The sequence below is a fragment of the Colobus angolensis genome, unplaced genomic scaffold (assembly GCF_000951035.1).
Source record: "Colobus angolensis palliatus isolate OR3802 unplaced genomic scaffold, Cang.pa_1.0 Scaffold267, whole genome shotgun sequence".
In the NCBI taxonomy this organism is placed as follows: domain Eukaryota; kingdom Metazoa; phylum Chordata; class Mammalia; order Primates; family Cercopithecidae; genus Colobus; species Colobus angolensis.
In genome coordinates, this window is record NW_012115899.1 from 995,127 (window position 1) to 1,009,576 (window position 14,450).

Sequence of the window (14,450 nt, forward strand, 5' to 3'; positions counted from 1 at the left end):
GGGTTCAACCTATTCTCCTGCCTCAGCCTCCCGAGTAGCTGGGACTACAGGCGCCCGCCACCACACCTGGCTAATGTTTTGTATTTTTAGTAGAGACAGAATTTCACTGTGTTAGCCAGGATGATCTTGATCTCCTGACCTCGTGATCCACCCGCCTCGGCCTCCCAAAGTACTGGAATTACAGGCGTGAGCCTCTGTGCCCGGCCTTATCCCCGACTTTGTTGAGGTATAGTTGACATATGTAATTGTATAAATTTAAGATGTACAATGTGAGGATTTGATATAGGTATATATTGTGAAATGATTCCCAATTTCAAATTAGTTAACATACCCATCACCTCACATAGTTGCCATTTCTTTGTGTGGTCAGAACATTTATGATCTATTCTCTTAGCAAATTTCTAGTCCACAACACAGTATTGTTAACTACAGCCATCATGCTGTCCATTAGATCCCCAGAACTTATTCATCTTGTAACTGAAAGTTTGCTTTAGTTCTGAGTAATGGCTGTGTTTAACAACCAGCTCACAAGCTTCATGGGAATTTAACAGCTCTTGCGAACTGTTCTGAGCTGGCTCCAGCATGCCACTGCCCCCAGGAAGTGTGAGGATTCCAGAAGTGAGACCCTGTGGTGAAAGGTACAGGGTGAATCACAGGGAGAAGAGAACCTGGGGCTAGAGCAGAAACAGAAGGCTTCCTGGAGGAGGTGGGATTCAGAGCTGAGTGTTGGAGCATCAGGAGGATTTGGCTGGGGGAAGGGAGAGTGGCCCACGTGAGTGAGGAGATGGTTGGAGCGGAGGTGGGAGAGGGTGGGAAGCAGGAAGATCGGGGGACCGTGAATATGTGCTTGTATCTTACTCTTGAATTATGTTTATTTCTTTGTAGGTCATTTTGCATGATGTTTTGAAGTTCTTGTTCGTATATATCGTTTTTTTGCTTGGATTTGGAGTAGGTAATTGATTTATAAATGATAGTAACTCCCACATTTATAAACACTTTATTCAGATGTCAAAATGACAAAGCACATGATGGCCTCAGCAGCAATTAGACCAGCTACCAGTGGGGCACCTGCCAAGCTTGGCATTTTCCAAGCATTACCTTTTTACTTCTCTCAACAAGTTGATCAAGTGGGAGTCGTCGCCCCGATCATAAGATAGCTGAGGCTTAGAGACTCCAGGATTTGAACCAGGTCAGCCACTCATAATCCAGCTTCAACGTGTGTTACATACCTCTGGCTTTCCCATTCATTGCTTTTGTGGCCCTCACGACCTAAGATAGGTCCTGCAAGTGTTTTCAGCCCGATTTTACAGATGGGGAAACTAAAGTCCACAGAAACTGGACTGATGGTCTTTGCAAAGTAGGAGCAAAGTAATGCCCTGAGGCAACTTCCTTTGGGTTTCACATCATGTTGCTCTCACAGTATGCTTTAGATATAACTGTGAGAGCCTCTCTGGTCTGCTGGGACCAGGAAGGGGCCCTCTCTTAAAATCTCTCCATTTACGACAGAGGAAACAGCACCATCTAGTTGCATTTCTAACCTCTGCATAGAGAGATCGTTTTCCCCCACATACCAGTTACTTTTTTTTCTTTTCTTCAGTGACCACTGATATTTGAAATTAGATAGCTGTGTCTATCTGTCTGGTACCTTTTCTGGGTCACAATTTGCTTATTTATTTGCTCCTTCACCTGCTTGTTTATTAATCCATCTATTTACTCTCTCATTCAATTTGCTCGTCCACCTATCTAGTCATCCATCCATCCATCCATCCATCCATCAATCCATCCATCCATCCAATCATCCATCCATTCATCTATCTAATCATCCATCCATTGATCCATCCATCCATCCATCCATCCATCTGTTGATCCATCCAATCATCCATCTATCCATTCATCCATCCATCTAATCATCCATCAACCCATCCATCCATCTAATTATCCATCCATCCATCCCTCCATCCATCCAGTCATCCATCCATCCATCCATCCATCCATCCATCCATCCATCCATCCATCTCATAATCTATCCAAGCATCCATCCATCTAATCATCCATCCATCTAATCATCCATCCATCCATCCATCCATCCATCCATCCATCCATCCATCCATCCATCCAGTCATCCATCCATCCATCCATCCCTCCCTCCCTCCATCCATCCATCCAATCACCTATCTATCCATCCATCTAATCCCTCATCCATCCATCCATCCAATCATCCATCTAATCCATCCATCCATCCATCTATCCATCCATCCATCCATCCAGCAGTGAACCTCTACTGTGGTGTGTTAGAAAGAAAGGAAGTGTGAGCCTGGTCTTGCTCATGGGGAACTCACAACAGAGCATTAGGAGGAGACTCAGAATCTTACAACCTTGAGGGAGATGACTCAGGCTAGAGGAAGTCAGGAGCTCACAGACTAGCTGGGGAGCCAGGAACACACATGGATTATAATTAGCAACTCTGCAAGGCTGGAAGTGATCAAGGGCCGACTGTGAGGTAGAGGAAGGAGAGAAGACTCTGGGCTTTGTTAGGCGGAAGGGCTTTCTGCAGGAGGCCAGGGCAGAGAAGTCAGCCTGATGAGGCTTTGGGAGGACCTGAAGCTGGAGATGGGATTTAATGGCCAGAGAGAAGGAGACAGCAGGCTTGTCGTGTGGGCAAATACACGCAAGCTTGTAGAGTAATTCACCAGGCGGAGAGCTGAGGAGAGCACCCTGTTATGTTCCCCTAGCACTGGCCTCACTGATCGAGAAGTGTCCCAAAGACAATAAGGACTGCAGCTCCTACGGCAGCTTCAGCGACGCGGTGCTGGAACTCTTCAAGCTCACCATTGGCCTGGGTGACCTGAACATCCAGCAGAACTCCAAGTATCCCATTCTCTTTCTGTTCCTGCTCATCACCTACGTCATCCTCACCTTTGTTCTGCTCCTCAACATGCTCATTGCCCTGATGGGCGAGACTGTGGAGAACGTCTCCAAGGAGAGTGAGCGTATCTGGCGCCTGCAGGTGAGTCTAGGTGGAGACCCCAGTGTGGGGGCCTCCATGGAATTCAGTTCAGCACATGGTCATTGACTACTGTCAGCACCAGTGGGTCTGCGGTGGGGCCTGAGAATCTACACAAGCTCCTCAGTGTGTGGCCAGGTTTGAGGAAGCCTTAGCCTAGGTTCTTTGAGTGTAGGGTCTAGGAAGTGTGGCTGTGCAACGGCATGTGTAGAAAAACTCAGGCTTATGGGGATGTTCTGCTCAGGGTTGACAGTGTGATGGGTGGATGTTGAAGTATGACCTTAGGTTGTATTAAGAGGAGTACAGCGCCTAGGACAATGGAGGTGACAGTTCTGCTCTATTCCATCCTGGCCTGAACACTTTTTACGTGCTGAGGAAACGAATGCATGGGATGGGTCCTGAGGTGGTAACCAGGTTTTGGGAGAGGACTGGAAACTGCCTCTTAAGAAATAGTTGTTGGCGGCCGGGTGTGGTGGCTCACCCCTGTAATCTTAGTACTTTGGAAGGCCGAGGCGGGTGGATCACCTGAGGTCAAGAGTTTGAGACCAGCTTGGCCAACCTGGTGAAACCTCATCTCTACTGAAAATACAAAAACTTGCTGGGTGTGGTAGTGGGCGCCTGTAATCCCAGCTACTCAGGAGGCTGAGGCAGGAGAATCGCTTGAACCCAGGAGGTGGAGTTTGCAGTGAGTGGAGATCATGCCATTGCACTCCAGTGTGGGTGACAGAGCAAAACCTCTGTCTCAAAAACAGAAAAAAAAAGAAATGCTTATTGATAAAGGTGAGAGTGCCTTCAGATATCTGCAGAGCAACCTGTGAAAGAGGGAGCAGACCCCTTCTGTGGTCCCAGAAGGCAGAGGTACATGGGGGTACTACAGGGAGAAAAACTTTGATGTGACACCTGGAAGTTTCTCATTATTAAGGCCCTCCTTTTTTTTTTTTTTTTTTTTTTTTTTTGAGACAGGGTCTTGCTCTGTCGCCCAGGCTGGAGTGCAGTGGTGTGATATCAGCTCACTGCAACCTCTGCCTCCCGGGATCAAGCGATTCTCCCACCTCAGCCTCCCAAATAGCTAGGATTACAGGCACGCGCCACCATACCTGGGTCATTTTTGTATTTTTTGTAAAGATGGGGTTTCACCATGTTGCCCAGGCTGGCCTCACACTCCTGAGCTCAAAGCGATTCACCTGCCTCAGCCTCCCAGCGTGCTGGGATTACAGGTGTGAGCCACTGTACTTGGCCAAGGCCCTCCTAATTGGTTTGTTGATACTGCTCAAGAGAGACTGGAAAAATTATGGCCAGGAAATAGCAGAGAGGTTCCAAGCCTGGGAGCGGGTGGGACTACGTGATGTTTGAATGGTCCTCTGCCATGGGATTCCAGGACCCCAGCACTGTCAGGAAGCTCCTGCGCTTTCAGAAATATTATTTATATCATGGAGTTCCACTCTGTCGCCCAGGCTGGAGTGCAGTGGAGGGATCTCGACTCACTGCAAACTTCAACCCCTGGGTTCAAGTGATTCTCCTGCCTCAGCCTCCTGAGTAGCTGGGATTATAGACGTCTGACGCAGGGCTAGCTAATTTTTGTGTTTTTAGTACAGACAGGGTTTCACCATGTTGGCCAGGCTGGTCTCGAACTCCTAACCTCAGGTGATCCACCGCCTTGGCCTCCCAAAGTGTTAGGATTATAGGCGTGAGCCACTGCGCCTGGCCTACTTTTTTGTCTTTGAATTCTGTAGATCATCCAAACCCTTCCGATCCGTTAAGCATGGGGTGAGGGGGGGGTGGGCTCGCTGACAGTGTGTGTGCACTTGTGTGTGCTTGTGAGTGCGAGTGCCTACTCCTTAGACTTGCTTATGTCCCCAGAGAGCCAGGACCATCTTGGAGTTTGAGAAAATGTTACCAGAATGGCTGAGGAGCAGATTCCGGATGGGAGAGCTGTGCAGAGTGGCCGAGGAAGATTTCCGACTGTGTTTGCGGTAACAAAGGGGGAAGGGCCCTGGGGCGGTGGTCGTTGGGGTGGGTAGAGAGGGGCAGGTCAGTGACAAGATGTTAGAGAAACAGTGCCGCTGCTTGCTCACCATAACCACAGCTGCTGTCTCTCCCAGTGGCCTCCTCGGAAGAAGGAATTTGCTTATGGGGTTGTAGGGCCCTGGAATAGGGGTTCCTGAGCTCCGGAAGAGAAAGGGAAGGAGACTTCCAACAGTGGCTCCTCTCTCTGCCTTTTTTTTTTTTTTTCTTTTTTTTCTGTTTTTGAGACAGAGTTTTGCTCTTGTTGCCCGGGCTGGAGTACAATGGCATGATCTTGGCTCACTGCAACCTGTGCCTCCTGGATTCAAGCAATTCTCCTGCCTCAGCCTCCTGAGTAGCTGGGATTACCGGCATGTGCCACCCCACCCAGCTAATTTTGTATTTTTAGTAGAGGCAGAGTTTCACCACATTGGTCAGGCTGGTCTCGAACTCCTGACCTCAGGTCATCCACCCACCTCATCCTCCCAAAGTGCTGGGATTATAGGCGTGAGCTACCATGCCCAGCCCCTCTCTCTGCCTTTTTGAAAGTGCCTCCGCGGTCTTTCTCTGTTTGCTATCTGGTTTAGGGAAGATCTGCCTACTTGGCCCTCCTTTTCCTGCTGTTTACCCTGTGTGAGTTCCTGTGAGTCCGCGTGACTTGAGTCCCCTTTTACCCCTGGCAGATGGAAAGTGACACAGCTACTTTGACAGATCTCTGGCTTTTTGATTTTTTTTTTAAAGTCCTTACTTGTCCCATAACCACCTTTTCTTTCTTTTTTCTTTCTTTTTTTTTTTTTTAATGGCGTTCCAGACTGGAGTGCAGTGGTACGATCTCTGCTCACTGCAACCTCGGCCTCCCCAGTTCAAGCGATTCTTATGCCTCAGCTTCCCCAGTAGCTGGGACTATAGGCACATGCCACCACGCCTGGATAATTTTTGTATTTTTAGTAGAGATGGTGCTTCATCATGTTGGCCAGGCTGGTCTTGAACTCCTGGCCTCCAGTGATCCACCTGCCTTGGCCTCCCAAAGTACTGGGATTACAGGCATAAACCACCGTGCCTGGTTCCATGACCACCTTTTCTGATAATCCCACCTCCTCCTACCCTGACCCAGCTGCCTGAGCCTACGGACCACCTTCTTTGAGTATGACCTTAACCCATTTCTCTGACTGAAACCCCACCCCCTGGAAAGCTTCATTTCCGACTGCAACGATTACCCTAACGAACATTTCTGATGTTGTCACCCTCACTCTAGAGACCTTCTCTGGATGTGAATTTAAGTCACATCAACGCCTGTGGTTGTATTCGAACACCTCAGATGCCACCCGCTCTTCTTGGGGCATAGACCCTAACCACAGGCTCTTCGTGCCTCCTCAACCCCAGCTACACTTGGAGTTTAATCTTCACACCCTCGCGGCCCGGGCCCTCCCTCTGTCTGTCCCCACTTCCCCTTGGGCTGTCACCAGTCAGGCACAGCTGCTGTTGTCTGAAGTTGTACCCTTTATACCTGTCTGAGCAACTTGCAGGATTTCTGAGTTCCCTACAATGGAACTGAGGCCTGGGGACATGGAGATGGGGATAGAGTTCAAACTCCAACAACGCTGGTGTGACCACTGGGGTCGGGGCTGCTCCTGATCTCCAGGACAGACAGAAGGGGAGCTGTGTAGACACCAGGACGTCCCAAACCAGGGTTATTTGTTCGCACGCAGTGAGGCACTGGTGAAATAGTAAGAACGATGATCCCACTTGCAGGATCAATGAGGTGAAGTGGACTGAATGGAAGACGCACGTCTCCTTCCTTAATGAAGACCCGGGGCCTGTAAGACGAACAGGTACTGTTGCTGTGAGGTGACATGCTGTCCACTCCTGTCTCAGACCACGTAACCTTGGGCAGATCAAATCTAAGGGTCCTGACTTTCCCCATCTGTCAAATGGGAGGGTTGAATGGAAATGCTTCTTAGGTCTCTTCCAGCTCTGACTTTTAGAACTCTAGTTGGCACGACTTTTAAAATGGTGTAGCCCTAAGCCGTAGAAACACACCATGCAGGCCGGGTGCGGTGGCTCACGCCTGTAATCCCAGCACTTTGGGAGGCCGAGTTGGGTGACTCACCTGAGATCAGGAGTTTGAGACCAGCCTGGCCAACATGGCAAAACCCCGTCTCCACTAAAGATACAAAAATTAGCTGAACGTGGTGGTGGGTGCCTATAATCCCAGCTACTCGGGAGGCTGAGTCAGGAGAATTGCTTGAACCTGGGAGGTGGAGGTTGCAGTGAGCTGAAATCGCACCACTGTACTCCAGCCTGGGTGACAAGAGTGAAACTCCATCTCAAAAAAAAAAAAAAAAAAAGACAAGGAAAAAAAAGACAAACACATTATGCAGAGTGATATATTTCTAAAATATATATTTTTTAAAAAGCAGATTTCAACAAAATCCAAGATTCTTCCAGGAACAACAGCAAAACCACTCTCAATGCATTTGAAGAAATAGAGGATTTCCCGGAAACGTCGGTGTAGAAGCGGAACCGGAGCTGGTGTGCGCGTGCGCGTGCGCGCTGTCTGGCGCTGCAGGCGGAGTCACGGCCTCTGCGGAGAGGCTTTGAGGGACGCTGGAGTTCGGCTCTGCTGGTCTCCAAGCAGAGTGCACCCTCATGCTCAGTGCTCAGTGGGTGTCTGAACTGAGGGGCAGTTGTCAGTTTGTCTGAGTGGGAAACATCCTGGATTTTGTTACTTGGCAAAGAGTTGGTGTAAACCTACGGCCAGCAGCAGTCTGGAGCCTGGGAGCCTCCTGAGGTCCTGGGTGAAGCCTCTGGTTTTACCAATTGCAGGTCGGCTTGGCTGGGAGAGATGGGCGGCGGGGAAGGGGCAGGAGCCTTGAGGAGCAGGGAGAGGAGTCTTTCCTCCTGCCAGCTTCCCCCTGTCAGCTCCAACCCCAGCCCACACATTGTACCGTCTCTCCTGCTGTGACTGGGTTGCCTGAATTTGGGGAGATCCTTGATCCTATCCCAGAGTGTGCGGGGGACGGAGGTAAGCGGGATATCCTGGGGGAGGAAGGGAGTGAGATCTGTAAACATCCTTCCGGAACTTTCCTTCAGGGAAAAGGAGACCATCCTTGGAGTGAACCTCCCTTGACGCCCCAAGGTTCACACTGTCTCAAGCTGAGAGAGGTTTTTAGTAGCATAAGTAACACAGGGTTTTAATTTTCAATGTGGGAAAGACATTTCAGTTAAGAATGAAAATTACTACAATGAAGTACGTGATTTTAAAAGTGGAGACAGATTGGGAGCTTTGGGGCTGGATGTAAGTATTCTATATTTGGCCTCAGGGTGCCCAGAGCCAGACAAAAAGCTTTTCTTCACACACACAAAAGTCTGCATGAGACACGCCGGGCAAGTCCTGCTGGGCCGCCGCGATCTGGGTGAAAGGGCCTGGCTCTCTTCCTTGTCCTGGCCTCGCAGTAGCGCCTGCCTCTGCGCTGGGATCTTGGCTTCAGCTGAAGCAGAAATAGCAGCTGCTCGATCGATGCCATCTTAGAACTCAGCAGTTAGTCGCATACCTCAGTATGTCTCAGTGGGGGAATTTAACAAAATGCCTCAACTGCTTTGGTACCAAGTATTTTTTTTTTTTTAACTGTGAATTTTGAAGCTGAAGGGGAAGCTAGTGAGAGAGAAGCCGTTGCCAAGACTTTGGGCTTATTTTTAGGTCCTCATGCTCTGATGTTCTCCTTCCGAAATGACACGGAGTCAGTCTGGGGGCAGAGGTGAAGTGGAGACGGAAGGATTTTCCAGGTGACTGGGGCCGAAACCACCAGAAAATCCACTCTGCCACCGTTAGCTGGTGAAAGGATTCATGTAAAAATGTTCGAGGTGGAATTATAAAAATAGTAACCATGAATGTTAATCTTAAATGGCAGAAATAGAAATTTGACCTTCAGATAACGTGGTGATTGATTAGCTCATCTGGCTTGAGGCAAACTGAGGAGTGTGGACCTGGCAGTGCACTCTGGGCCAGTTGCTCTGCTCTGGGCCACTCTGTGTGCCAGACTAGCTGGGCAGATAGACTCTGTGCCCCTGTTGGGGCTGGTTGGGGAGAGGTGGGCTGGGGTATGTGAGGCTTACAATCCACAGCAGCCCCTGCCCTCCCAGCTGACCCAGGGAGTAACCGCGTACTCTGAGCCACAGTGGTGGGGGCAGGGCATGGGCCTCTGGAGAAGAGAAGATTTGAGGGGGACTGTCCTAGAGGCAGGAGGAGCAGATGTGTTCCGGAATGGACAGAACTAGGAAATTGAGAAAGATTTTGGCTCAATCCAATCCAGCAACTGCTCCAGATGTTGGAGATGTTTAAGCCAACGCTGGTCGAGCACTTAGTGAGGGATGCTGTTGAAAATGGTCATTGGAAGAAGTTTAAGGTCCCTTTTAGCCTGGAGATTCTACAGATCTACATCCCACATCTGGAGTTAGCTACCCGCATTAAGCCTGAACAGACATCTTGGTCTGAAAGGAAGTGGTTAGGATTCATGACACCACGCTCTACACTGTGGAGCTGGGAATTCCAGAATTGCTTTGACTCGGATATTAATGGAGAAAGTCCTATCCATTAATGGATAAAGCCGTATCTGTTATGGATAAAGCCATATCCAGAATTGCTTTGACTCAGATATTAATGGATAAAGCCAGTGATCAATTTCTATTTGCCTAACCTGCCAGCTTTTGTGCAAGTGCGGAATGGAGAGCCATGTGGATGTTTGTCATCTCACACGTGATGGAGAGCTGCTCTCTGTGGGTCTGGATGGAATTTGTTGGCAAGACCATTTTCTATACTGGCTATTCTTTCCAACGGTGTCCACCACAAAAGGCTTTCAGCCAAAAGGTCTGAGCCTGGGTAGGTTTACCAAGGGAAGCCATGAGTCAAGAAGCATCAGAGTGAAAAGGACCACTTCCTTTATTTTACCCCCGGAGGCTAATGCTCCAAGAGGAATATGTGCTTGGGCAAAGTCATGCAGGAAGGTCATATCAGAGCTGTGGAGGCTGGAGTGTCCTGATTCTTGGACCACAGATGTCTCCCTGAGCCATTATTTGTTTAGTTTTAAAAAGCACAGTTATTCCATCATTGTGAGTCTTTCTTTGTAGTTGGCTTATATTGCGAGGCAGGACTGTTTTCTCAGGTGTCTCATTTGGCAGTCAACATTGTCCCCTACGTTCCCTGTGACTAGTTGAAAATTCAAGTGTGCCCACAGGGTGCACAAAAGCACACCCACACTCACCCACACACACCCACACACACCCAGCCCCCATACACCCACACCCACACCCCACTGAACCCATGGGTCTATCAGGACATCTTAAAACTCCGTGATTGACATTTCAGTAATTTCAGGAGAAGGCGTTTTCCAGGGATGGGATCTCCCAGGCTCAGATAGTGCCTTGGCTGTAAATGCTCCTTTAGCTAAACTTTTCCTCAGAAGAATTCATTATTCTAGACATTATGTGATATATCTGTTTGGAATAAAAGGTGCTTCACCTTCCTCCCTGGGATGTGGGAGAAGGTGCTGGAGGTTGTACTGTGAAGTCATTAAGCTCTTAGAAGGCTCCAGCCTGAGAGAGTGCAGTATTATTGACATTCCTTTCCTTCCTCAAGGCCTGATGACCTGTGTCCTTTTGCTCTGGGCAGGGCCCAGGTAGATGGGACGTCATCCGGGCCTGTAAGCCGTACTTGATTTCTGCATTGATTTACATATTTTTTACTGTGATCTTGGTTCCAAACACAGAATTGTCATCCCATTATCCTTGCATGTGCCAGATCCTTGTAAATTCTAATTTACCTGCTTGTTCTTCGTGTTGTGTGTGTGTGTGAAACTCTATGTTCAAGGAAGAAACCGTACAAAGAGTAAGAACATGTTTGTGCCATTGAAGAAACGGTTTTTTGATTTCTAATAAATATTTATTTTGCCTTGTTATGGCCACGTTTTATCCATGCCTAGGTGTGCCAATGTGCAGACTGACTGGAAACCCTAGAGTGTTGGTAACAGGAGTGGGTAAAGGGAAGCCCAGTTTTTGGACCTGAAGTATTATCATTGGTTCCGGCTTAGGAACAGAGCCAGCAAGCCATCAGACATGTCACCTTTGTATGTATTTGCATCTCAAACAAAGCACATTCACATCAGGTAGCCAATTGGAACCATTCAGGAGCTTTGGAAGCAGTTTGAGTTAAAGGAGACTCAGGGGGTTGAAGCGATGTGCCCCAGGATGCACAGCCAGATAATGTCAGTCGTTCAGGCCATGAAACCTCTCCAAGAGTGCTGTGTCCGCTTCTGCACAGCAAAACAAACTACCATCAGAGGGAACAGTCAACCTACAGAATAGGAGAAAATTTTTGCAATCTACCCATCTGACAAAGGTCTAATATCCAGAATTTACAAGTCACTTAAACATATTTACAAGAAAAAAACAACCCCATCAAAAAGTGGGCAAAGGATACGAACAGACGCTTCTCAAAAAAAGACATTTATGTGGCCAACAAACATGAAAAAAAGCTCATCATCACTGATCATTAGAGAAATGCAAATTAAAACAACAGAGAGATACCATCTCATGCCAGTCAGAATGGCGATTATTAAAAAGTCAGGAAACAATAGATGCTGGAGAGGCTGTGGAGAAATAGGAACACTTTTACAGTGTTGGTGGGAATGCAAATTAGTTCAACCATTGTGGAAAAGAGTGTGGTGATTCCTCAAAGATCCAGAACCAGAAATACCATTTGACCCATCAATCCCATTACTGAGTATACACCCAAAGGAATGTAAATCATTCTACTATAAAGACACATGCACACGTATGTTTATTGCAGCACTATTCACAATAGCAAAGACATGGAACCAACCCAAATGCGCATCAATGAGAGACTGGATAGAGAAAATGTGGTACGTGTACACCATGGAATACTATGCAGCCATAAAAAGGAATGAGTTCATGTCCTTTGCAGGAACATGGATGGGGCTAGAAGCCATCATCCTCAGCAAACTAACACAGGAACAGAAAACCAGACACCACTTGTTCTCACTCGTAAGTAGAGTTGAACATTGAGAACATATAGACACAGAGAGGGGAACACCACACACCAGGGCCTGTTAGGGGTTGGGGGGTGAGGGGAGGGAACTTAGAGGATGGATCAATAGGTACAGCAAAGCACCATGGCACACATATACCTGTGTAACAAACTTGCATGTTCTGCACCTGTATCCTTTTTTTTTTAGAAGAAATAAAAAAAAAAAAATAAGAGGGCTCTATCCATCATGCCTCTTAGCTGTCAAATTATTTTGAGTAAATAGAAACCCATGGTTCCACCTGGAGGACAGAAGGTATAAATCCCTCCTGTCCACCATACAGGATTTTCATGAGGAAGCAGTGAGAGAATGGATGGGAAAGAGCTGACGTTACTATCATTATGGCCGACCAGCCTAATTCATAGGTATATGCAGTTCTTCATTCCTTTGAGTTATTTCATAAGGATGGCAGTTCTCAACTCGAATGCCAAGTCTTGAATGCTTCTCTTGATGGGTTGTGGAACTTGCAACTAATTCGTTAATAAGTGAAATATTGCATTTGGTGAATTACTTCATTCAGATGAGTCCCAGAATGACTTCCTTCACTGGGCTGTATCTTGTTGAGTGGCAACAAAACAGGGATCATACGTGATTCACATCCTAGCTTAATAGGCGTGAGTCCAAAACCTAGGCATGTGCCACCTGTGGGGATGTTTTGGGTGGACGGACAGGAAAAGGGTGGAAACTTGTCGTAGGATGTATTTCTGGGAAGGAGATGCCTAGGTCAATAGGTTTCAACATTTTTATCGTTCTTGATACTGTGAAAAATTACCTCCCCAAAGGATTCCATCAATGTGTTCAGCCCTTGAGATTGTATATTACACTGTTTACAAAGCTCTTTCAGTCATGTTGGTTATTGTTTTGTAGGTTTGGCGAGTGTCGTATCCCAGTTTAATAGGTAGGGAAATCGAGACTCGGAGACAAACGGAATGACATGCGAGGTTCACAATCCTTTTTCCTGGCTGGAGGATCCAGGTTCTCTGAAGTTTAGTCTGTCTAGTATCAAGAGCTACCATTTTTCTCAGTGCACCAGCAACCCCTCTGACGGTAATAGCCAAGTTCTGCCGAAAGGATTCAGTCCAACTCAAAAAATGTATCTCACCTACTATGTGTGAAGATTTAGAACCAATTCAACAAAAATTGAACATGAAGTATGGGTGGTGATAGATGATGCAAATATAAGTAAGACAGTTTCTTCCATTTAAGATGGGGGTAGGAGGGGAGAAGGACATGAATATTTGTAAAGTGCCATGCATTTTACATACATGTCTCATTTAATGTTCATAGCAACCCCTGTTACTGTCCAGCTATTTTATTTCTTTCATCGGTTTTCTGTTTGATTTTTTAAAACCATATTTTGTTATTTCAAAACCATCATACTTCTTAAACCTGTGACCCCACGGCTTCCGTATCCATAGCTGTAGTTGGTTTTATTCCCTATTTTACAGTGAAAATGGAAGCCGTAAGTTGGAAACACCTTCAACTTCTGACCACCAAACCTGTGAATTTATTTGCACCCACATTCCTAAGCTTTGGTTGCCCTCCCCTCCCCCCTCCCTCCCTCCCTCCCTCCCTCTCTTTCTTTCCTTTCTTTCCCCCCCCCCCTCTCTCTCTTTTTTTTTCTTTTTTTTTTGAGACAGAGTTTTGCTCTTGTTGCCCGGGCTGGAGTACAATGGCATGATCTTGGCTCACTGCAACCTGTGCCTCCTGGATTCAAGCAATTCTCCTGCCTCAGCCTCCTGAGTAGCTGGGATTACCGGCATGTGCCACCCCACCCAGCTAATTTTGTATTTTTAGTAGAGGCAGAGTTTCACCACATTGGTCAGGCTGGTCTCGAACTCCTGACCTCAGGTCATCCACCCACCTCATCCTCCCAAAGTGCTGGGATTATAGGCGTGAGCTACCATGCCCAGCCCCTCTCTCTGCCTTTTTGAAAGTGCCTCCGCGGTCTTTCTCTGTTTGCTATCTGGTTTAGGGAAGATCTGCCTACTTGGCCCTCCTTTTCCTGCTGTTTACCCTGTGTGAGTTCCTGTGAGTCCGCGTGACTTGAGTCCCCTTTTACCCCTGGCAGATGGAAAGTGACACAGCTACTTTGACAGATCTCTGGCTTTTTGATTTTTTTTTTAAAGTCCTTACTTGTCCCATAACCACCTTTTCTTTCTTTTTTCTTTCTTTTTTTTTTTTTTAATGGCGTTCCAGACTGGAGTGCAGTGGTACGATCTCTGCTCACTGCAACCTCGGCCTCCCCAGTTCAAGCGATTCTTATGCCTCAGCTTCCCCAGTAGCTGGGACTATAGGCACATGCCACCACGCCTGGATAATTTTTGTATTTTTAGTAGAGA

General features: G+C 47.4%; 2 protein-coding genes across 3 annotated transcripts in view; both read left to right on the plus strand.

Moving 5' to 3' along the window:
* The window catches only part of TRPV3 (transient receptor potential cation channel, subfamily V, member 3), a 53,092-nt gene extending 42,130 nt beyond the window's left edge, over positions 1 to 10,962 (plus strand). The window contains exons 13-17 of the mRNA XM_011947510.1: positions 886 to 952; positions 2,733 to 3,007; positions 4,865 to 4,977; positions 6,761 to 6,840; positions 7,429 to 10,962. Of these exons, the coding sequence (XP_011802900.1) occupies positions 886 to 952; positions 2,733 to 3,007; positions 4,865 to 4,977; positions 6,761 to 6,840; positions 7,429 to 7,523 (630 nt within the window). The 3' untranslated portion in view covers positions 7,524 to 10,962. The remainder of the gene's footprint in view (positions 1 to 885; positions 953 to 2,732; positions 3,008 to 4,864; positions 4,978 to 6,760; positions 6,841 to 7,428) is intronic.
* Positions 7,594 to 14,450, plus strand: part of SPATA22 (spermatogenesis associated 22) — a 71,449-nt gene continuing 64,592 nt past the window's right edge. For both annotated transcript variants that reach the window (XM_011947486.1, XM_011947487.1), the window contains exon 1: positions 7,594 to 8,033. The gene's annotated coding sequence lies outside the window, so the exon portion shown is untranslated. The remainder of the gene's footprint in view (positions 8,034 to 14,450) is intronic.